Source organism: Schistocerca gregaria, chromosome 8 (assembly GCF_023897955.1).
Source record: "Schistocerca gregaria isolate iqSchGreg1 chromosome 8, iqSchGreg1.2, whole genome shotgun sequence".
Classification (NCBI taxonomy): Eukaryota; Metazoa; Arthropoda; class Insecta; order Orthoptera; family Acrididae; genus Schistocerca; species Schistocerca gregaria.
In genome coordinates, this window is record NC_064927.1 from 388,482,081 (window position 1) to 388,507,364 (window position 25,284).

At 39.6% G+C, this 25,284-nt stretch overlaps 1 protein-coding gene across 1 annotated transcript in view; it reads right to left on the reverse strand.

The window, feature by feature from the left end:
• LOC126284073 (leucine-zipper-like transcriptional regulator 1) overlaps positions 1–25,284 on the reverse strand; it is a 137,333-nt gene that overhangs the window by 99,056 nt on the left and 12,993 nt on the right. The window contains exons 3-6 of the mRNA XM_049982702.1: positions 22,008–22,179; positions 21,795–21,931; positions 21,579–21,693; positions 498–661 (exon numbers count right to left, since the gene is read on the reverse strand). Coding sequence (XP_049838659.1) covers positions 498–661; positions 21,579–21,693; positions 21,795–21,931; positions 22,008–22,179 — 588 coding nt within the window. The remainder of the gene's footprint in view (positions 1–497; positions 662–21,578; positions 21,694–21,794; positions 21,932–22,007; positions 22,180–25,284) is intronic.

Consider the following 25,284-nt stretch of genomic DNA (forward strand, 5'->3'; position numbering starts at 1 on the left):
AGGCATTTAAACAATCATTCTTCCAATGCTCCATATGTAAATGGAGTCATGAAAAAACCCTAATGACTGGTACACTGGAACATACCTTCTGCCATGTACTTCATAGTGGTTTGATGATTATACATTTAATTGTTGATATTTCTAAGAAATAAAGAAAGGAAAAGACAAAAAACAAAAATTTGCCAAAGGGAAGGACAAGTCACTGGGAGCTGTAGACAAAAACAAACATGCCATCACAAATTGACAAATCACAACACTATGCATTAGATACAAGTAATTTCCACACAAATTGATAATTGCTGTAAAATTTTGAAATCAGAAAAATAGTTTTAAAATATCATCTGAAAATGGAGTTATAAAAAAGATGATCAATGGAGAGGGCCATGTAGTAGTGCAAAGGAGAATTACAACACCTTTATGTGGTTTGTATTAAATGTTTACATTAAGCATTAAACTTGTCTGTGACAAATAAATTTACGATTAACTTCTTGCCTCACCATTTTTCTTTGAAATGAAACTGGAAAAGGCTGTTAGTGATTTTTGCCCCACTCTGGCCACTGAATACAAACATGGACTCACGAGCTACGGCCACAGGAAAATTGCAGCAAGTAGGTGGACAGTCTCCAATTTGTGCTACTTCTTCCCAAAGCTTTGTGTCTCCCTAAAAGAAAAGAGTATACATTTACAGAAAACACATGTTATGACTTGCGATTACACTGTAATATGTGCAATTCATTTTCAGTCAAATACAGGCAACATGAAAATAAAACACAATTACATAGTATGTTCAGTGTTATGTTTTGTTTTCTACCATCTTATTCAAATAGAGTTGTGTGTAAATAAGATCCACACAGGTAGGTTGCCACCTCCACAGCAAAACAGAGAAGGTGAGCAACAAACTCTACAATGACAGTAATTACTGGGTCCCACTTCAAAATGCTTGCTTGAAGCTGATATATTTTTGTAGGTACACCCTTAATTGCTATTGCACCATTTACCATTTCACAAACACTTTCCATTTAATGGTGGTAGATATGTACAACTACTCCATGCCATTCTTTTCAACACATGCTTAACTTTTTTGTACCATGTTATGGCAGTGTCAACTGGCTGTCAACTGGTGCTGAAACTCGTTTCGAAGAGCCTCGAGAATAGTGCTCTGGCTTCATTATTTCATTTTTCTCCTATTTGTACAGTTTTACAGCAGTGGCATTAATTGTATGAATGAGAGCTCTGTCATGTTGAAAATAAAAGTGGCCAGTTTCAACTTTTTTATGCAGCATCCAATATTTCCAAACATATTTCTCTACCAACAGTTTGAAGAATCACAACTTGTCAAGGATTATCAAATCAGACAGACTCACCTACAAACAGTTCCAGCAAATTCCACCATGGTATCAACACTATCTGATGAGTAACATTCAGCTGGCATTTACCAGGACCATGCAAATGTATTGGACATCTGCCATGTCTAGTACGATGCATCACTCATCTAACCTAGAAATGGAAGTACAACTTCAAACAGCCATGATTACTATTGCACAGCAGTTACCGTGATGACTGGTTCAAGGGAACTACGTTGCTATAATCAGATCTTCTGCAGTACATTTAACTGAATGTACTGCAGAAGATCTGATGATGGTTACATAGTCTGCTGAAACTGGTCATCACAATAAATGCCGTAAAATAGAGATCTTGGCTGTCTGAAATGTACTTCTGTTTCCACATTAATCTAGATTGCCCCCTAACTTGATAATGTCAAGTATATGTGACTCTCCACAATGCTTTTCCATTGTTTTGGGATCTATCATTAATAAGTTTTGTAATAAGATGTGTAACAGAGAGCAATACCAAAATTTCAGAATTCTGAAAGTATACACATTCTTTTGATATCATCACTTCTTGACACCTATTTCAATTCTGTGGGCACAATTTTAAATTTAGTTTGCTACACTGACTTGTCCAAACCTTAGTCAAGTATCAATTCCAACATCTGAAGATGGTTGCAGTGTCAGGTCTCAGTGCTTCGTGAGGTTTTTAAGATAAGCACTAACACCATTACAATTCCAGAATGAAATCTGCCTTTATGCACTACAGTGTGAACCCAAATGAAGCATCAATAACAATTTAATGGGTTCTAATCAATGCTAAAACATCTAATATTATTTCTCAGCTTGGTTTGAACTCTTCATGAGTCACTATTTTTTCTATTAATGCCTGGATCAATATCAGAAAAATCAAATGGATGGATGTTCCAGATAAAGATTATTAATGAGCACAGAATGAAATCAATCTCTCTCCAATGAACAACACATTTAAATCCATCTCAAAGAATGCTAAGATAATTTAATGAAGGGACAGTACCAGGTAAAGCCCGTTCAGTTTTAAATTTTGCTCAGACAAAGAATAATGATCTGCTACTTCTTCCTAAACATCTAATTTTAAGTTGACGTATTTCTTTTGCTTTGCACATATACCTCCAGTCTTAAATACTCTAACAATAAATATGCTGTACACAACAAAACATGTCATTTGTGCCTGTGCAGCTCAATTCGAATGAATGCCAGAGCACAAATACTATGAAGCTGTCAAAGAACAGCTGTCAGAAACTCATTGCTGTGGGTGGAAACAGGTGACTAAATGGTAAAGGCAATTATTAATGTTATAAACAAGACTTTCACTAATAATTCTTATTACATAATAAATATAACTGGCATTTAAAGAGAACTGCTAACAATGTGTTGTATGCATGGCTCACAGAATGACCTGCTAGCAGCAGAAGTTGACATTAATGGACATACACTAAATGAAACACCATAAGTAAAACTGCTTGGAATCCAGCTGGATACAAAGTTAAAATGGAGCCAAACACACAGATAAACTAATAAGGAAGCTGATTTCAGCATATTTTGTGCTTTGTCATTTGCTGACCTAAAGACAGGTGAGTTGGTTTATTCTGTATATTTGCACTGCCTGCTATCTTATGGAATAATTCAGTGCATCTAAAGTAGATAAAGTGATTTTTCAGCAGAAGTGAACAGCAAGAGTATGTTGTAAAGTAGAAAACTACATACTGCATATATTTTTCTACAGATCTTAGAGTTCTTACACTCAATTCTTGATGGTTTTTGTTTCTGCAAATAAAAATCAGTTTCAGCTCAACAATGATCTAGATAATTACAGTATAAGACACCAGAATAATTTTCATGTTTACTTTGCCCTCCTTGTCTACAGTTCAGAGTGGAGTTACATACTCTAGTGCAAAGGTCTCAATAAAATCTTACCCAGTACTAAAAAATAAACTGCAAATCCCACCCAACTTGAAAGAAAATTTGAAACATACCTTATTAGTCAATCTTTCTATGAAGAAATGGTTGTTTATAATTACTTTTTTGGTGTTGGAAATAGCATTGGTGGTAGCTGACTCTGTACATAAAAAGTTTTTGATGGCATTGGGCACAGTCATACTTTTTAAAAGAGTAAACCGCCATTTGACTGTGTATTATTAAATGTATCTTCTATACTATCCAGATTTCAGCTTTTATGACATTATCAAGTACAATGCTGAAAGTTGTTAGGCCATTATTAAGTCGTGTCAGTTAAGGCAGTTGGTTTACCTGCTTCAACTGTCTTAACAGACGTGATTTAATAATGGTCTAACAACTTTTAACAATGTACTTGATAATGACATAAAATCCAAAATCTCGAGAGTACAAAAGATAAATATAATAATACACAGTCCATTCTTTTAAAAAGACTTTGTACATGTTGCTTTGGTACCAGTCTGGACTATCGGCTGGAGTTTCACTATGCACAACCTACAGCTACACAGGACTGGCAAGGGAAGATTGATACAACTGCTTCATGAGAGTATAATAGTTAATGCATCACTAACTGAAGGCATTTTTCCAGGGAGACTGAAATATGCCATTGTTAAACACCTGTCTATGAAAGGTGATAGGAGAGATGTTACTGTTTCACTGCTGACATTTTCGAAAATTTTTGAGAAGGTGATGGGATAGTATTCCACCTGAGCAACAATAACATCCCAAGTAAAACACAGGTTGGATTTCAGAAGTATTGCTGTACTGAGAACACCATTTATATGTTCACTCACCAAATTTTACAAACACTGAATAATAAAGTTTTGCCGAATGGTATTGTCTGTAACCTATCTAAGGTATTTGATTGTGTGATCAGTATTTTCCTAGATAAACTGAAGTTTTTTGGAACTGCTGGTATAGCCAATCAATGGATAATCTCATATCTCATAAAAAGAATACAGGAAGTAGTACTTAATAATTCAACTAACATTGTCCAGGGACATTCCTCTGACTGAGGAGAAATCACACATGGGCTTCCCCAAAGCTTAGTCTTAGGTCCTCTATTGTTCTTCACATATGTGAATGCACTTCTGACTAATACATACAACAAGCAGAATTATTTCTTTTTGCAGATGACACTAATATTGTAATCAATCCAAACATACATATAGCAACAGAAGAAAAGACAAACAATGTTCTTATGAGTATCTTCGACTGGTCGTGTGTGAATGTTTCACTCTCAATTTTAGAAAGACACAACACATTCCGTTCTGTACATCTGGAGGTATCTACACCAATGATAAGTGTAACACACAATGAGCAAATAATAGTGTGGAAACTTCAAAATTTTTAGGTGTAGATGCTGATGAGAATTTGAACTCCGAGAACAACTCAAGTCATGGAATGGAAATCTTCATAGCTTAAAAAGTGCTGTAAGAATAATATGTGGTGCTCACCCATGATCTTCTTGTAGACACCTGTTTAAGGACTGACTACTGCTTCACAGTATATATTCCATCGTGTAGTTTTTTGTAAACAATCCACTGCGGTTCAGAAGGAACCATTACACACATAATAACAATAACAAAACGAAAAATGTCATTCATTATTTCACCTCAAGGTTGTCTTTACCACAAAGATGGGGTGCACAATGCCACAATTAATTTTTTGATTGCTTAATAAGGGATATAAAATGTCTAATAGACGGTAAAGTGAAATTTGAAAACTAATTGAAAAAGTTTTTCCTTGACAACTATTCCTTTTCTGATGAATTCTTCTCGGGTTATCAGCCGAATGGTGGCGTTGTCTTGTCATAACGTTTCAATGAGTTTTTTTACCCATCATCTTCACCAGAAGATATTTACAAATTAATTTGTAAAGCGAATGTAAAATGTCTCATTCCATACATTACAATTTATCATACAAAATAATCTGTGAAACATGAAACTAACCAACCCACTAGGGAGTAAACTTGGGCAACATAGTATTAAATACCTGCCATCATAGGTAGGTGAAGCAAGTGTGTGTGGTTCAAAAAATGTCCGAAAGATGGTGCTTCATCTGATCAGAATAGCAATAATTAGCATGAGAAAGTAAGACAAAGCAAAGATGATGCTCTTTACAGGAAATGCTCAAGATGTCCACCATCATTTCTCAACAATAGCTGTAGTCGAGGAATGTTGCAAACAGCACTGTAAAGCGTGTCCGGAGTTATGGAGAGGCATTGGCGTCGGATGTTGTCTTACAGCATCCCTAGAGATGTCAGTTGATCATGATACACTTGCAACTTCAGGTAACCCCAAAGCCAATAATTGCACGGACTGGGGTCTGGGAGGCCAAGCATGACAAAAGTGGCAGCTGAGCACATGAGGGAGGAGGGGGAGAGGGAGAGGGGGGGGGAGGAGGAGGAGGAGGAGGAGGAGAGGGAGGAGGAGGGGGGAGAGGGAGGAGGAGGGGGAGTGGGGAGAGGGGAGGGGAGGGGAGGGGAGAGGTGAGGGAGTGGGGGAGTGGGGGAGGGGGAGAGGGGGAGAGGGGAAGAGGAGGGGGAGGCCATAACAATAAGAAAGCAAGCAGATAAGGGTGAATAAGTTATGCTCACCAGCCAACAAACTTAGTAAATTAGCATTCAGATGTTGCAGAGACATTGAAACAAATTTCTTCCAATAATTATACACTACGTACAATGACAATATTACCAACTATAGAGCATGAAGTCAGTAAAACTACACACAACCTAAAAAAATAAAGCCACGTGTCCTAGATGAGGTATTAATATTTGCACTGAAACAATGCATACAGAGCATACCAGCTCCCCTTCCAAACACAATACATGAGTCACACACATCACATAACTTTCAAGAACATTTGAAACAGGCAAGAGTTGTGATGCCGCTAAGGAAAGTTATTGCAGAAAACATGAAATTACAGCCCCATTTCCATGCTGTGATCAGCTCAAAAATAGTAAAATAAATTGTGAAAGATTGATTAATTGCTTGAATAAATACAACCTTTTAACAGAGGTACAGTTTGGGTTTTGAAGTGGTAGAAGTACAGGTTCAGTAATAGTAAAATTCATGAATTTGGTAATCTGTGCTCTTGACAAGGAATGAGTGTGTGCAACAGGTACATAATTATACCTTCCTAAGGCTTTTCATACAGCTAACCAAAGTAGAATCATTAGGAACAAGAGGCATAGCTAATGACTGATTCTGATCATAGGTAGCATGCAGTGCACAAAGACTAGCAATAGCACTAACCTCAAATAAGATTAAATTTTTAATGAAACACTAATAAGAACAGAAATACATTACTATTATAATTCCCCAGAATAACAAATTAGGGGCAGTACTGTTCATGATGTACATCAATGAGTTTCTTGATTATGTCAGTCATGGAGAAAGAATTAAAGACACAGACAAAAAAGAAGTCCTTGCAGAGAAAACAAATGAAATGCTCAAGGAAGTCTATGATGGGCCAATAGGCAATAAAGTTACAGTCAACATAAAGAAAACATATGCCATGAATTTAAGTTTTAGAAAATGACACTGCAAAAATAAGTGTATAAAGTGCATCCATAGACTGTGTTACAAGCATAAAATTTCTACAAATAAATATTGATTTTTCAGTTGAAATGTTGTGGACGCCTAAAGATACCTGCAAGCATTTTATGCTTTCTGAGTCTTATAATAAGTGTTTAATAGCCAGTGCTTTTTAGTTACTTGCTGTTTGTATGAACAGCCAATGCTTACTGCAGTGACACAGGCGCATACTTTCAAAAGGCCACACATACGACAGTGTTACCTTGTCCGCAAAGGGTGCCTCAGATGTGTGTGTGTGTGTGTGTGTGTGTGTGTGTGTGTGTGTGTGTGTGTGTGTGTAGAGAGAGAGAGAGAGAGAGAGAGAGAGAGAGAGAGAGAGACATCACAGTCCACCATGAGCCACAATCTTATGCTTTTGTGGAATAAAGTTGTGTTCAGTCTACTGGTCATATTGTACTTATACCTAATTACAACACGATTCACAATAAGTGTGGTCCTGTTCTCTGGTTCTCCGTTTATCCTCACAATGGCTGATGGTATTATGGAGGACATTTGATGTTGGTTGGACAAACAGCAAAAATCTTTCACCATGGCATTGCCCCACCAATTATTGGCTACTGTTTTGTCTAGTCAGCATGCTCCTCTGTCTTTGTCTCCTGCTATTTTGTTCTCCGAGGCCCCATGGTTTATCTACCGCCTTTTTCTACATACATTGAATTTGTTGAGGAATGGGATGCATACAAGAAATGTCTGTGACAATTGGGATTACTAATGCTATTTTATGTTGTGCTTTGTTCTTTACCTGGATATTGCCAAGGATGTATCATGTCCTCTGTCAACTCACCCTTTTGCAGAATCAATCTATTTTACTGTTTGACCCAATGTGTGACCTCCTTTCAAAATATTACTGTAAGCACACCAATGTTATCACATCCTGGGCTGAATTTTATGACTGTAGGAAGCAACCACAATCAATCCTATTGAGCATGGCTGGCTTAACTCCATGAGTTAAGTTGTCATTGTCGTCATTTAGTGGCCAAGGTATGCAAAAAAACCACATGCTGATCAGATGGTGAGAGATGCTATCAAATTCTTTCGCTCCAGATTGTGTGGTGCGATATCATTACCTCCAGTATGAAAAACCACCCCTCTCTGATGTTTTAAATACTGCACAGTCATTCAAGGTGTCATGAGCTGCAGGTAACCAAATGGAGTCATGGTATAAGGTTTCAGCAATCCAACCCTCTCTTCCACACCAAGCTTCAGACAGTTCGCAGGGGGGACGACATGATCATGGCGGTCTGCACATGATCACATCTTCAAGGTGGCCGGCCTCGCTCCCAGCAGCAGCCACACAAACAAAGTAAACAAGTCAGTAAACAGGAATGCATGTGTTCCATGTTCCATCCTGCTTTATTGTTTCATTAACCATAAGTACCCAGACTGCCCAAAATGCTGGGCTACCTGTCATAATTCCAACAACAAGGTCAGATTGCTTCTGCTTTGTAAGGCAAAAATTCAACACAATGATCTTGATGGGGATATGGATGTAAACATTTTATCAGCTATTTCTGTTGTGCCAAACAAGATTTTCATTGATGTTTTGGTTTTTCGTAAAGTTCTGCACATGCAAATGGATACAGGAGCTGTGGTAACATTGTTAAACTAACAAACTTATATGGATTTTGACTTCCCTCTGCTTCTCTCTACATCACAACAGTTAGTAAATTACAATAAATGGACTATTCCTATTCTTGGCAAATACTCTGCCCCAGTGACCGACAAGTCAGTAGTCCTGTCACATACATTTCTTGTTATAGATAACACACTAACAGAGAATCTTTTTAAGTTGTTTGGTTTCACCATTTCTAATTAAATGAATGTAGTAACTGAACAAGTGCCATATACACAGATGTATTATGTCCCTAGCTTTCCACTTTATTCTTTCCTGGATTGTGGTGTGTCAACAATTTTCAAGTGCACATTACCACGAAACTTTCCACCCAGATTTGTTTTTTCTGAACCTGTCTGGTTCCCAAGGCACTCAGGGAACAAGTCAAAGATGAATTATATCACCTCATGGAATCCAGTATTGTTCAGCCTACTGTATCAAGTGAATGGTCTACCCCTTTAATTACAGTACAGAAACACACAGGCTGGTCCTGCCTCTATGACAATTTTAAAGTTTCTGTGAATGCATGATCTGTAGTGGATAAATACCCAATACCATGCCTGGACAAACTCTTTGCAAAGTTATCAGGAGGTCAATATTTCTCAAAAACTGACCTCTCAGATGTCTTTTTACATCTCCCTTTAGATACAGAGCCATGACACATGTTAGTTGTTGGAATGTACCAATACTTGCCATTGCCTTTTGGAGTTGCTATTTTTTCAACTTTTTTTGCCGGGTTATGCAAACTATTTGAATTAAATTGTAGTTTCTAGTGCCTCCACTGAGGAACATTTACAAAATCTCTGTACTCTTTTTCTGTTCTCCAAGTGGCCAGATTGAAGTGTGATTTACAAAAATGTCAATTTTTCAACCTTCTATCATTTACCTTGGGTTTGAAGTTCCTCACAAGGGTCTCAAACATGTTTCACTTCCATGCCCTACGTCAGCCAAAGAACTTCAGTTTTTTTAGGCAAAGTTGCCTACTACCATAAATTTTTACGTAGGGTGATGAAAATCATGCAGCTGTTACATATGTTGCTGTGCAAAGGAACCCAATTTTGCTGGTCATCAGTTAGTGAAACCATTTTTTTCCACTCTGAAGACCATGCTGCAATCTGTGGCCTGCTTAGTGTGTGCCAACCAGCCCCTTCACTTGATCCTTGCAACAGATGCTTCACAGTGCGGACTGAAGGCGGTACTGGCTCATAGATATCCTGATGGTGCTAAGTGGTAAACTGCTGATGCCTCAAAAATGCTGACTCCTGATCAAACTAGGTACTCTCAGATAGAAAATGAAGCATTGGTCATTGTATATGCTGTGAAGAAATTTCATGTTTTTCTCTATGGTACTAAATTCCACACAGTCACCGATCACAAATCATTGGTTTCCTTATTCAATTCTCCTGTATCATTACCAGATAAAGCAGCACATCACATTCAACGTTGGGCTACTTCCCCTTTTGTGTTACACCTACAAGATTCATTTCCGTCCTACAAACCAATATGCAAATGCCAAATTGTCTTCCAGCAGATTCAGACCGAGGATTTGATGATGAGGAATTGCTTTGTTTTGAGATTGACATCACTGCACAGTGGATGGTTGATAGTTCTCCTGTAACTCGCAGAAGGATTGAGAAGGCTGTAGCTTCGGATCCCATTTTGCAGAAGGTCCTACCATTTGTACAACATAGTTGGTCTTATTCACCACCTTCTCGTGCGTCCGGCCCCTCTGTAATTACTACATCTCTCACCACAGAGTCTCTGTTGTCGATGGTGTTTTGCTTTTAGGCACAGATTACTTGCCCTCTCCAGCAGTAGTGATCCCCTCAGCACTTCGTTCAGAGTTTCTGCATTTATTACATGCAGATCACCGGGGTTTATCTCGCACAAAAGCATTGGCCCATCAACACGTTTTGGACTGGCTTGGACGGAGATGTAACCAGCCATGTTCCTCCTGTTCACAGAGTGCGACACACCAACCAGCTCCCTGGGCATAGTCGTCTCCTTGGCTGATGCCGTCGCACGCATGGGACCAGATACATGTGGATTTTGCTGCCCCTTTCTCAATACTTATTGCCTGTTGGTTGTTGAAACATCTCCTCCTTTTGTGTATGTCATTCATTGTGGTTTCCACATCCACAGCTGGCACCGTTGCAGGCTTGTCCAAAATTTTCACTGTAACACTTGCCCACAATGTTAGTGTCTGACAATTGCCCACAATTTTCATCACGTGTTTGCAGCATTTTGTGATTCCCATGGTCTTCGTCACATCATTGCACTGCTGTTCCATCCACAATATAACGCTGAGGCAGAGTATGCATAGTGCAGTTTTGGATATCACCCTAAACGGATTCCAGCTCACATCACCAGATTCGAGGGGCAGCATTTCTGTAACATCCACACAGAGGATGTCCTCTGCTTAACAGCTTGACCTTCGCATGGATGGCCAGGCACCCCCTGATGTTACACATTCACCTCAGCCTGTTCACATTCAGTGTCACATTACCTACTGTGCCAGTTCCCCAGCTCCACATGGGCCAGGGAATCTGTTCTCAGTGGACAAACCAGCAGTTCCTCTATTGCTTCTGACACCATCACAAGGGATTCCAGCACCCAGTTCTGAGGAACTGCTGAAACTAGTATCCGCAGCACTGCAAGCACCATCACCATAGGCGATGCCTGAGGTTGACATGGAAACAGCCCAGTATCACCGTATGGTTTGAAATGGGAAGGCAGGCACAGAATGTGCCTGTGCCCGAAGCACTAGAGACTGTACACTGACGTTGCAGCAATCCACTGTAACCAGAGCCCAGAGGACAAGGAGGACAGCATGGATGTCTTGAGAACCCACGATCTCCCAAAGACAGGAGGAATGCGGTGAAGTGTGTTTACCTTCAAAAGGCTGTGTGTGTGTGTGTGTGTGTGTGTGTGTGTGTGTGTGTGTCAGTCCTGTATCATCTGCAGAGAGAGAGAGAGAGAGAGAGAGAGAGAGAGAGAGAGAGAGAGAATCACCATCATCAGAGCTCGCCATGGGCCCCAGTTATTTAAGGTTAGCTGAGCCACACTGAATCTCAGTCCTCTATTTGTGTTGCTATAGCTCTTTGTGTAGTTAATTGGATCCTGCAGAATGTTACTTAAACACTGTGTTCAAGTTGTTAATGCTTCTGTGGACTAAAGTTGTGTTCAGTCTGCTGGTCATGTTGTACTTATACCTAATTACAACACTTACTTATGAAATTCTTTTCTGGAATGTAAATGTACAGTTTTCAAACTATACAAAATAATCATAAGAATATTAATCAGCAACAGCAATTGAGCTTATTGTAAAACTTTTTTCCAAAACATGTGGAATTTTAACTATACCATGTGAATACACTGACCAATTAGTTATGCAAATCAAAAATGACCTTGATAATTACCAAGATAACAGCTCTATCCACAGTCATGGGACAATAGCTAGACTGAACATATGTTTGCCAAGAAAGAATAAACATAGAATTCAGAACAGCAGTTTCCACCAAGGGATAAATTTTACAATAAATTGTCCAAGGAAAGTAAAGATATTACCAAAACAAACACATTTAAAAATGCAGTGAATAACGCCTGTTAATCACTATGTTCTGTATAGTGAAAGATTACTTAACTAACAAGGAATAGGGGTTTGATAAAAAATGTAACGAAGTTAATAATAATAATAATAATAATAATAATAATAATAATAATATCTATCATTTCATCAAACACTTTTGCACTATAATGCTTTTTTTCTATCCTGGAAAACCCTCTCTCAAAGCTTTGCAGTGTAAAGACTAACACCTTAGCCTCTTTCTGATTTCAGTATCTCACTCATTGTAGAGGGATGCTGACTCAATTTTTCTGGTAAGTAAATGGGAAGTTGTGATATACAAAATTGGTCCCAACATCGTTATTAATGGTTCTGATGTCAGGCAACTCTGTGTGAGGGCAATGTTACATTACGAAAATGAATGTATAGTGTTTGGCAGTGAGGTACAAACAGTGTGGTACTAGCTTTATACTTTATTCTATAACTTCTTTGCAAACCTGTATCATACAGTACGGATAAACCAAAGGAGATAGTGCTGTTTTAAAGAGAAACACCTCTTATTTACAAATATAGATGCTCCAGCCTCCAGCTGTTATCCTGATTTAAGTTTTCGTTGGTTTCGTTAAATTACTTCAGACAAACACTGGGACGGTTCCTATTATGAGACTACTGCTGACTACCTGTCTCTTCCTTGTCAAACTAATCCTGGAACTATGTAAATGCCTGCATACGAGTTGTGGCAATAAAGAAACTGGACTCATACTCTAACTTTATTAAAAAACGTCACACAACTGAAATGTTGTCCCCTTCAATTAGCCCCTCCCTGATCTCTGCATTGTTTCATGTAAATTTTCCAGTGTTGGAAGCAGTGCTGCAAGTCTTTTTCCATTATGCAGCTGAGGAGGCTTGTTGATTTTTCCTTAACTACATCCTTGGACTCTAACCTGGTTCCTAGAGAGCACACTTTAGTTTTGGAAAGGGAAAGAAGTCACATGGTGCTCAATCAGGCGAATACAGTGGATTTTCCACCATTGGAATGTTGATTTTTGCCAAAATCTTCTTCACGGACATTGGATTACAGGCTAGCATGTTGTCCCGACAAAGAATCTGTGAGCGATTCTTCCACAGATCTGGTCTCCTTCATCGCATACATTCATGGAGGGTCTTCAGAACAGTTAAATAATAAGCTTGATTGACTGTCTGACCTTCAGGCACCCAATCAATATAGACAACCCCTTGGATATCGAAAAAAACAATCACCGTTGCTTTGAATTTTAATTTGCTCACATACGCTTTCTTCTTCCTAGGGCATTGACAGCTCTTCCAATGCATGGACTGTCACTTAGTCTCTGGATTATATTGGAATATTCATATTTCATATCACATAATTACTTCACTATGGTAATCAGCATCATTTTCAATGTCTTCATGACTTTCAGCACACCAGTTCACTGATGTTGCTTTTGCTGATTTGTGACGATTCTTGGCACCACTCTAGCACAAACTTTGTCATGGTGAGATCATCATGCAAAATCTGTCTAATCGTTCTCATATTCATGCAGGCAAATTCTGAAATTGCTCGAATGCTCAAGTGGCTGTCTCCTCGAACAATTCTACTGACCACCTCCACATTCTCTTCAGTTTTCAGAGTGGAAGGATGGCCCAATTTTGGAACACCTTTGATATCTTCTCTACCATCCTCAAACCTCTTAACCCACACAAAAAATTGTGTACGAGATAGATACTGACCACCGTCAACTTGGTTCAACAAATTGTAAGCTTTTGTAGCAAATTTTCCAAGTTTTGTGATAGATCTGATGTTAACGCATTGTTCCACTTTAGAGCATAGCATAATTCCAATGGAGCTCACACACACAACCCACTTCTAAGTCTGCTCACAGTCAGACTAACCAACAAAGTGGCATGAAATTTTGTACACGTGTCTCCTTGTCATCGGCATAGCTGGAAATGTGCAGAACAACCAGTATGGTTTCTTTATTCCCATGCCTTGTACATGAATTATACTTTTCTTTCTTGTTCTTAAATTTTCATACCACAGCATGCCCAATATCCTCGTACAAGTGTTTCACAGGTAAACAGAACTATTACTATAACTACTAGTCATTAATGTGATGATATTTACGACTGTCAAAGAGCACCACAAACTAAATACATAAATCTACAAAAATATCTGAATATTGAGATCCAAGAATTGAAAAGGTTTGTTAGCCAAAAGCTAGGTAGTAGCGTTCACTGTAAAAGTGCATAACAAGTAGAAACACAGGATTCTGTATTTACACGTGTAGGTTGTTACGCAATCAAGTAAATATTAAACTATCAATAGGACATAAAGCATCAGGTAAAATATAACTGAAGAACCTGTAGCTTTTTTCAGAGTAGCGGCTTTCTTTTTACTTAGTTACATTTAGCTAGTACAAGTGTGAACAACAGTGAGCAGTGGGCCTTGTAGTGAATTCCAATGAAGACATTTTCCACCTGGTCTCTTGTTAAATGAATTTATTCACTGTGATCATGATTACGACTTACTATACAATTTTAAAGTGGTAACCACAACAATATAAATTGCTTAATGACCAGTTCAACTTTAAAAATACATTGTGCTCTCAAATTATTTTATAAAAAAATATAATTCTTTTTACCTGATTATGAAGTGTATAAGAAACGGGAATATGGGTAACTGTATATGCATCAAACACATGTACACTGCACAAGGTACAAAGGCTGACTGTAACATTAACAATGTGGTTCGTCAGAGCAGTCAGAGCTCAAAGATCATGCTTTACGCGATCAATGTGACCTATCAACGCCACACAGAACCCCTCCCCCCTCCGCAGTACGGCCTGTGAGGAGGTCGTATGGGCGTTGGCTTCAGAGTGAGTAGTGAGAGGCGACAAGCGCACAACTGGAAGCTCCACCTCAGTCAGGGCAGCGGGCGAAGGTGCGGTGACGAGCTGCAGGTCCACATCATAATCAGACAGCCAGCGGGGGCGGATGATGGGTCGCCCGGCCCAGCAGTAGAGGTGTGGGGAGGGGTGTGGCATACGAGCGTGCTTGTCCCTAATGCAGATTGAGCCATCCGAGGAGATGAACACACGAACTCTTGATGGATCGCACTCTTGGGGCAGGGGCAGGTTATGCACTATCTTGACATCTAGTTCCTCATTGAGTGCCGAGTCTGCAGTGTCCGTAAGGAGCACAAGCACATGGTCGTTGAAAGCAACAATTGACACGTCGTTGACGCAGTTAGGTAGTATGCTGCAGCGCAAGTTGAAAGTTGGAGAGCAAGTGCCTGAGCAAGTGCCTCCAGTAGATGAATCATCAAAACCTGCACATGGGTCCACACCTGATAAGTCGAGTTCTTAGCCACATATGTAATAGCTCATTGAATCAGGGAATATTTCCTGACAGATTGAAATATGCCATAGTTAAACCCTTGTATAAAAAAAGGTGACAAGACAGACGTCAACAATTATCGTCCTATTTCACTTCTGACATCCTTCTCAAAAGTGTTTGAAAAAGTAATGTACTCAAGAGTAACTTTACACATCAGTGGGAATAACGTTTTAACAAAATGTCAGTTCGGTTTTCAGAAAGGTGTTTCAACAGATAGTGCTATACATGCTTTCACTGATCAAATTTTAAATGCTCTGGATAGTAGAACATCACCAATTGGGATTTTCTGTGATCTCTCTAAGGCTTTTGATTGTGTGGATCATGAAATCCTCTTAGATAAGCTGAAGTACTATGGAATGAATGGTTCAATACACAGATGGTTCACTTCATATTTAACTGGTAGAATGGAGAAGGTTGAAACAGTAAACCCACATAGTACACAAAGGGCATCAGATTATTCAGACTGGGGATGTATCAAGAATGGGGTACCACAGGGTTCTGTCTCGGGGGCCTTTATTGTTTTTAATATATGTTAATGACTTGCCTAATTATATTCATGAAGATGCAAACTTGGTTCTCTTTGCAGATGACACAAGTATTGTAATCAAGCCTAAAAAGTAAGAATCAGCTGAGGAAAATGCAAATAATGTTTTTCAAAGAGTTATTAGGTGGTTTTCCGCAAATGGACTTTCATTGAACTTTGGAAAAACACTGTACATACAGTTCAGTACAGGGAAAGGCATAACACCGGAGTGTGGGGGAAAATCTTTAGCTAAAGCAGATTGTTCAAAATTTCTGGGTGTCTGTATTGATCAGAATTTAAACTGGAAGACACACATTGACAATCTACTGAAACGATTGAGCTCAGCTACCTATGCTATTAGTGTCATTGCAAATTTTGGAGACAAGCATATCAGTAAGTTAGCTTACCATGCATATTTTCATTCGTTGCTCTCTTACGGAATCATCTTTTGGGGCAATCCATCACTAAGAAAGAACGTATTTATTGCACAAAAACGTGTTATCAGAATAATGTCTGGGGCTCATCCAAGATCATCTTGTAGACAATTATTTAAAGAATTAGGGATATTGCCAGTAGCTTCACAATATATATACAGCCTAATGAAATTTGTTGTTAGTAACCCAGATCACTTCAGAATTAATAGCACAGTCCACAGCTACAATACTACGAGACAGGGTGACCTTCACTACCGTTCACTGAATTTGAAATTGGCACAAAAGGGGGTGAATTATACTGCCACAAAGATTTTTGGTTACTTGCCAAACAATATCAAAAGTCTGACAGACAACCAATCGGCACTCAAAAGTAAGTTGAGGGAATTCCAGAATGACAACTCCTTCTACTCCATAGATGAATTTTTAGACATAGGCTAAAGAAATACAGTAAGTATTAACAATTGTACTGTATATAAGACTAACAAAGATTATTTGGGATAAATGAATCTTTTGTACTTTGACACGTTCCACATCATTACGAAAGAATCGTGTTCATGATCCATGGAACAAGTAATATAACTAACTAACTAACTAACTAACTAACTAACTAACTAACTGGGGATGATGACGACATGTTTCGGAAACCTGCGAACTGTGGTGACGAATCATCAGAAGGAGAAGACCCTACCATGGAATGAGCTAACTCATTATTGGGCTCGGCAATGGAAAATTCTTCCAGATGGTCCGACTGGGATGGCAGAGGGGCATCGGAGTCCACGAAAGCAGGCTTGAGCCTGTGTAGCAAAACGGTCTGCGGGCAATCTTTAACCATCATGTCGAACGCCATCTCGCCCCTCCGGAGTACTTCAAAGGGGCCGAGGTATGGGGGTTGCAGGGAATCGTTCCTGAGCATAACGTGGGAACATGTGTTGAGTGCGGTTGGCATGTAAGTGTCCGGCAGGGAATGACTGACAGGCAGGTGTAGCCGTGCTTGTCTAAAGTGGGTGTGCATTCTACTAATAAAGTCTGGGGAGGTGGGGAAAACCTCGGGTGCTTGAGGCAGGGTAAGTTCCCCAGGTAGAACCAGGTTCTCACTGAAAACGAATTCAGAGATGGTTCCCTGTAAGTCAGGTTTAAAGGTCGAACGGAGACCGAGTAACACCCATGGAAGCATCTCAGACCAGAGGCAGTCATGGCACCTGAGTGCTGTTTTAAGGGTGGGGTGCCATCGTTCCACTAAACCAATGCTTTGCGGGTGGTAGGCTGTTGTATGAATTTTTTTAATACCGCAAAGGTTATATAGAATCATGGAAAGTGCAGACTCGAAATGTCGACCCTGGTCAGGGGTAATGATGAACGAGCAACTGAACCTAGTGATCCATGATGAGATGAATCCCTTGGCCACGGTTTCTGCTGTGATGTTGGGTAAAGGAACAGCTTCCACAGAATGAAACATGTGGCCGATTTTGGAGAGGAGAGGATATATCTGTAGCCCTGCCCTCTGACACGGCGGCAGAGATCCGATAAGGTCAATATGTACATGACGAAAACGTCCTTGGGGGGGGGGGGGGGGGGGGGGGTTGCAATTTTGTTGCGTTGACAGGAAATGCAGCTGCATGCCCAGGTTTGACAGTAGCACTGAACCTTGGACTATGTTCAGGGTGAGTTTGTAATGGGACAAGAAATCCATACCGAGAACTGGTTCGTCAACGTTGGGAATGTAAAAAGTCCATGGGAAATGTAGAGAAGGAGATAAATGCACAATAACTTTAGCAGAGCTGACAGTTTGTAGTGTTGATTCATTGACAGCACACAGAAGCGACTTCATCGGTGAAAAAATGGGAGGAGCCAACGATGTAGGCACGATGGACACGTCAGCATCTGTGTCACAACGAAATGTCGGTCACGTATAAACAACCACTCGGCTGAGAGGATGAGTGGATGGAGTGCAATGTTTGACGACACCTGTGAAGTTCCCTGCAGAACTTGGCATCTTTTAGATCCTGCGGTCGACATTTGGGTGCTGGCAAGGTAATCTGCACTTCTTGGCCTCATCCCTGAAAATCTTGTGGTACCAACAATACGGATGAGCTGGATGTGGTAGTGGCAGTGATTGTGACAGTGGATGAGGTTTGTCCTCAATCTGTTCTGGAAGGTAGACTGGGATGTATGGTGCATGCGCAGTTCTTGAATGTTCAAAAAGAGAAGAGAGCAGATGAGTTCTGCCTGGTGGTGTAGATGGCAGGGAGGCGGAACAAGCCCTGTCTCTGTCCACAGACAGCCAGTAAACAGGCGGCATAGTGCCAACCAGCGATGAGAGGTGAGCTGGTTGCTTTTGTCGCAGTAGTGCATACAGCTGATCTACGATGCAAAGGCAAGAGCTGATAGACTCAAAGGAGTGCAGTAGCAGGTGTATCTGCAAGTTGGTAGGTAACTTGGCAGACCATACCATCCACAGGGTAACATCCGGCATCGTGTGTTCACTCACAAGTAGCCAAAGGCAGCACCAGAGTTGTGACAGAGTGCAGTCCCCCAAGTGTTCCGTGTACAGGATGTTGATTATTAATTCCTGTGGCAAGCAGGCGAGTTGGTCCAATATTGTCTTCTTGGCGAATTTGTATTTTGGCAGCGGCAGTGGCAAAAGGAGGTGGTCACAAATTAAATCTGAGTGGTCATGGAGGTGCATGACGAGACATAGAAATTTAGAGTTGTCGTCGGTCACCTGATGTAACTTTAAAAGGTGCTTCACAAGTGTAAACCATGAAACTGGGTTGTCCTCGTATAAAGGAGGTAGCTTCGGCAGGCAGCCGGAGGGGTGGGAGGGGAGGGGGGAGGGGTCAGCGTATGTTGGAAGGCCTGCTGTCCCGTGGTAGGATAGGCTGTACTGTGACGCAGCACTACTGGTGTGGGCGTGTTACTAGCAAACACATCCCGAACAACAGCCAGTTACAATGTCTCTGATGAGTCACGCAAGCACAATGTGGCATGCACGATCGGTACCGTGAGAATGAACGGGTGAGTGGCATGTGAGATAGACCTGTAAACTGGACCGGAGGTTAAAGGCACAGAACTTAAATTGTCCACCTTGGAAATGAGGCAGAAGGCCGGGACGGCAGGCGCAGATGGTACTGCGGAAGGAGCGAGCAGCTGTATGGTTAGAATCGGGGCCCCTGTCAGTGAGGGGAAGGGGGGATTTGGGGGGGGGGGGGGGGGGGGGGGGAGGGGGTTGGTACTTGGTGTGACAACAGCGAGAGTTTTCTGTGCACATCGGAGATGCACCCTGAGTGGTAGGACAATGAATCACTGGTGAAACCTGCTGGTGGTCAAATTGTCATGGTACAACATTCCTGGATGGCGAAGCGCCGTTGGGTATGCTCAAACCCATGTGGTCGAGAAACTGGGCAACATATCTGGTGGTTGAGCCTGGCGAACATGATTTATAAAAATGTCCATTATTAAATTGTGAGGAAAGCAAAACAGGCATAGCTTGATAGCAATTGACCGATTATGCGTTTTGCACAAATGGTGGCGTTGCACATGGCCCTACTGTAACTGACGCTGTGGCACGTACAGGATCAAAGCACGTGTGCGAAAATTTGGATCCCTTTGAATACTACATGAGCGATAAATCATTACAAGATTCTGGAAATCACCCACTTCATCTTTCACACGTTGGTGTGCACAGTCTGGCGACATGAAACCTGTGTCCATTGAGGTAATGGCGTAACACTCGGCCATTTTAGAGCTGCAAAGTTTGAGGTTAACTTTGTTTGAGATCGCGAATCACTGTCCGTTAGTGGTGAAACAACCTTTGGCAGGGGTTTAGAGTGGCCTGGTAGTAGTAGCTGAGCCTCCAAATCCTCGTATAAAACATTGAGTGAAGCAGCCATGGTAATGAACGTAAAACCTGTTGCTTCCACACAGCCATTGCGGTAATTGCGGAAAATGTAGAAACGTCGGGTCACCAATATGGGAAATGGGAATATGGATAACTGTATATGCAACAAACTGTTCCCATCATTGTCTATACATACATCATTCAGCACAAAGAAAGATACACGTTTGCACTGTACAAGGTACAAAGGCTGGTGGCTCGTCAGAGCAATTAAAAGTTCAAAGATCATGCTTTACATGGTTGATGTGACCTATCTACACCAGAAGTGCATCAGTGCATCATTCCTTTAAAGAGGACACTCTTCTTGGGTCAATCATAATAAAGTAGGAAGAGCTATAATTTTTTGAAAGACCTATAGGCACAATGACAATAATTTTTGAAAGAGTTTGCTTTTATATAAATTTTGAGGAAAATGTGTTCTTAAAATTGAACTGGACTAAGCAATTTATGTTGTTACAGCTACCACTATAAAATGGCATAATACATCAAAAGCATGATTACAGTAAATAAATACATTTAATACCAGTTCTGTTTCTAAAATGCTGCAGGACTGTGCATACAGGTAAACAGAAAACACTATAACGACAGTTTATTTCTAATGCTGTGCACAGGTCAGTTTTCTGCAATTTGCCCATCTTTTGTTAATCTGTACCTTGACCTGTTCCTCAAGGTTCACTTTTTACAAAACCTACAGAACACAATGAAATAATTAATGTTCAAAATATTATAATATCTAAGGAGCTATCAGCACAATACTATTGTACTCCACAACACAGTTTTCATTGTGAAGGAAAAATAGGGCAAATTCAGTGACAGTAAGAACTCCACAAATTAAATGGGCAATCAATTTAAGAACAGGAAATAATCTGCTTTAAAATGATAATGAGCAAAGTAAATCAAGCCAAGAAAGAAAGGTTTTATGAAATTGTGCTAGATGAAATCACTTCAAAGTGCCTTATGAGTATTAACAATACTAGTAAAAATTCTCACGGGTCCTAATTACCAGGGAAACTACAGTACACAATAAAAGCTTTAGTTATGTTTTATATTTGAATATTCCATTTACTGGGATGGAATGACTGGTTCATATAACCTTCAGTTAGCAGTCAATTAGCAACTTACATTAATTATGTATTTCTTTCTAGGTACCCACTGTCCAATTATATGAAGTATGTTTCAGTTACGTACAGCAGAGTGAATGTGAATATCTCACCACAAGTGATATAGTCCACATGTCATTTAGTCTCGCATTTCCATCATAACCAGCAAAGATCCATAACTTTCCATCATATACAGCGGCCCCATGGGCTGACCGCGGTACAGGTGTCCTCAAACAGTCAAAACAATAATATATATAGCTTTTGCACACTACCTGTCACAGGTTAGTTGGCTTCTTTCTCTGTACAACAAATACTGTCTTCAAACTTACTTGCCAAAGAACTTCCATTCTATCCACTGTCCACTGCCAAACCTGTACTCAAATAAATCATTCTTATTTGTAAGATTTGAGTTTGAATGGATGTCACCGGTATAACCTCCAAAAACAAACATGGATGACTCGTGTACCTGAAAGCGAAACCAACAATTAACTTTAAAAATCACCCTTTAAAACATCTAAGGAAGTAAATAAACAATAACTTACTACAGCTGAATGATGGTATCTAGGAGCAGGTGGTGTTCCAGTAGAGAAGGCACGTCCCCAAGACTTTTCTTTTACATCAAACCTGAGCAAATCATTAAGCATACTCTTTCCGTTGTCTCCTCCAAATACATAAATTGCATCTGAATATGCTACAACTGTGTGTTTACTTCGCCTGAAATATTACAAAAGAATATTGCTGTTTGTCACAAATATTAAAGCCTTTGAATTTCTCTCCACAGTACTCAAAGTATTAGACATGTATGTATAACTTACACCCATTTGCTCTTCACTGAAAATTTTTAGTGAAGTAAGTTAAGTAGTCACATATTAATTTATGGATATATTAATAAAATAAAGCCATAACAAATGGAAATGGACCCCCATTCACAACATGTGAAAAAAAACAACAAAAAACTTTACTTTCATTTTGACACTTACACTAAACAGAAGATTAGTTGAACACATAGGGAGTGCCAAGAGAAAGGAGACAGGGAGGAGGAGAGGGGAATGGAAAGAGCAGCTGACATCTGGAAGGGAGTGGCAGCAGGTACATGGTATTGGAATGTGACTATGACTCCACCAAGCTCATTCTGGTGGCAGGACTTTTCATTACAATGTATTTGTTGAACTGTTAAAATATTTAAACAATGGAAATCCAGAATGGAATGTAACAATATTATGAAAAGGACAGTTGCTGCGCACCATAAAGTGGAGATGCTGAGTCGCAGATAGGCCCAACAAACAAACTGTGACGAAATAAGTTTCCAGCCAACAAGGCCTTTGTCAAAAATAGATGACTGACACACACATACACAAACACACAGCTGCTGCTGCTGCTGCACCAGCAGCATCATCAGTGCACAACTCTCTCATTATGCACTGCTTCAGCTGCCAGAGGCTATAGTCGTGTGTGCAAGTTGAGTTCACATGAGTGTGTCGATCGTCTATTTTTGACAAAGACCTTGTTGGCTGAAAGCTTATTTTGTGAAAGTCTTTTTTTGTTGTTGTTGTTGTACCTATCTGTGACTCAGAGTCTCCCCTATATGCTGAGTAGCAACTTTCCTTGTCATAATATTGTTAAATAAAAATAGTTACAATATTATGAGAAACACTCATCTATATGGAGAGTATGAATCTATCCTTTCTGTAATACTGTCATTATTCCATCATGGATATTCTGTTGTTTGATAAAAATACTACCTGTTGTGTATGCTAGATGTTAAAAGAGACTCAAGCCGGGGAAAAGGGATATCATTCAATACTGAGCACTTGCTGCGAGGAAAAAATTGGCAAGAGCTTCAGGAGCAGGAGGAACCCAGAAAAAAACATGCTGTGGATACTACATTACAGCATATGACCATTGTCACATGTCAACATTATCAACAAGTAAAACTCCTGGAAAATATCTTCATTCAGAATGACAGGCGACTATGTTTTTTGAATGTCAGGCAAATGCATTACTGGGAAACAGCTTGAACAACTGCTGGTGTGTGACCATGGGAAATGAATGACAAAAATCTGATGCTGGCCAAATAATATGTGCTGGATTGCTGTTCAAATCGCTCACCAATATTTTATAAAGTTTTAGATTTCAAATACTTATTTTAATGACTATCACTGTTAAAATTTGCTGTAAAAGTAATTTATAAGTGGATTTTCAGTCATTTCAGACTTGCTTTTTATGTTATAGATTTGAGTGGTCTGTTATTCTTGAGTGTGCTTATATTGTTCATCGAAGTCTCAATGATGTGTTTATATTTCACAGCGTGCTCTTGCAGCTGTAGTGGTTATAAGGTCGATTACTGACAAGGATGTTTGTGCACTTTATTTGGTTATTAAGTTTAGTTGTCTTCAAATATTCATCCAAATATTAACAGTTTGTTTACATTTTGCGGCATGCGCTTGCAGCTGTAGTGGTTCTTAAGTATTGACCAAGATGTTTGTGTACTGTTATTCAGTTGCTGAATTTAGTAGTTTTCAATGGTGTCACATGCTGCTTCTGGTGAAATAACAGTAAAATAGACTTTTGCTCACTGTGTTTTATAAAGTTGATTGTGCATTGTGTATTGTAGTCATTTATTAAATTTGATACAGAAGTTTTCAGCTGACATTTATTACTGTTTCAGTAAAAACTTTAATTCACTGAGTTTAGTTTCATACAGTGTTCCAGTTGACACTTGAATTTTCGGTTTTAGATTAAAAATTGTATGAAGTTTTGTGGTATTGGTATTAACTGTAGTTTATTAGTATTAACGGAACTGCAGTGAAACCTCTATTTTACGTTTTCTTGGAGTCCACATTTAAAAAATGCAGAATTGAGGAAAGTGCAGAATTGATGAAAGTACAGAACAGAATTGAGGAAATGAAGTGCAGAATTGAGGAAAATATTGAAAACCTCCAAGGTATAAGCAAAAACACACAATTGGCATATATGATTAAACTTCGCAATCCTCTCCAATACTTTGTATAAAATCTGTTGAAGTGAAGGAAATTAAATGTATAATACGATGTCCACACAATAATTTGTGGTAATGTATTTCATCTATTCTTAAAAAGTGACAGATGTGTAACAGCAAGTAAAAACTCATCAAAAAACTGAAATTGGTATCTGGGTACAAGGTAATTGTGCTGCTTCCAGACATGATACGAGTACAAATTGTACATATAAAACACGCATTTTTGGGAGATCATCCTTTGTGCTCACACAGAAAAAAGCAAAAATTGATGAACATGTTGAATTAAACCAAAAGCAGCAGCTAAGGGGTTAAAGCATGAGCATAAATGCAGGCACCTGCTTAATGACATACTCTGTCAGCATTGCTGTTATTGTTTAATCCTTTTCTTACGAGCAGCATTTGATATGCTCACCACTGTTAAAGTGTTATTTTACACATGATGAGAGAAACAGAGACGTGAAAAAATGAGTTTACTTCTCCAATTGACGTCACAAGCTTATTAGAAGTTGTCTCAGTGAATTTCTGTACATGGTGTAAAAAGTAAATCTGAAAGAAAGCTCAGGTGCTAAGTTTTGCTTCATGCCCTTTATCACTTCTGCCAATCTTTACGATCTACAGTGTCTGCTGCAAAGTAAATACGTGAGTAGTGCATGTTGTTGTTGCAACTCTATCATGTCAGATTTGAACACTAAAGTCTTTAAAATGTGTTATCGCAAAACCCTTGTTCTATTTCCACGTCACACCTCTGTCACAGGGCATCATCTGCGCAAAAAGTTTATTTTCAGCATTTCACAAAATGCTTTCGCCCCTACCTGCACTTC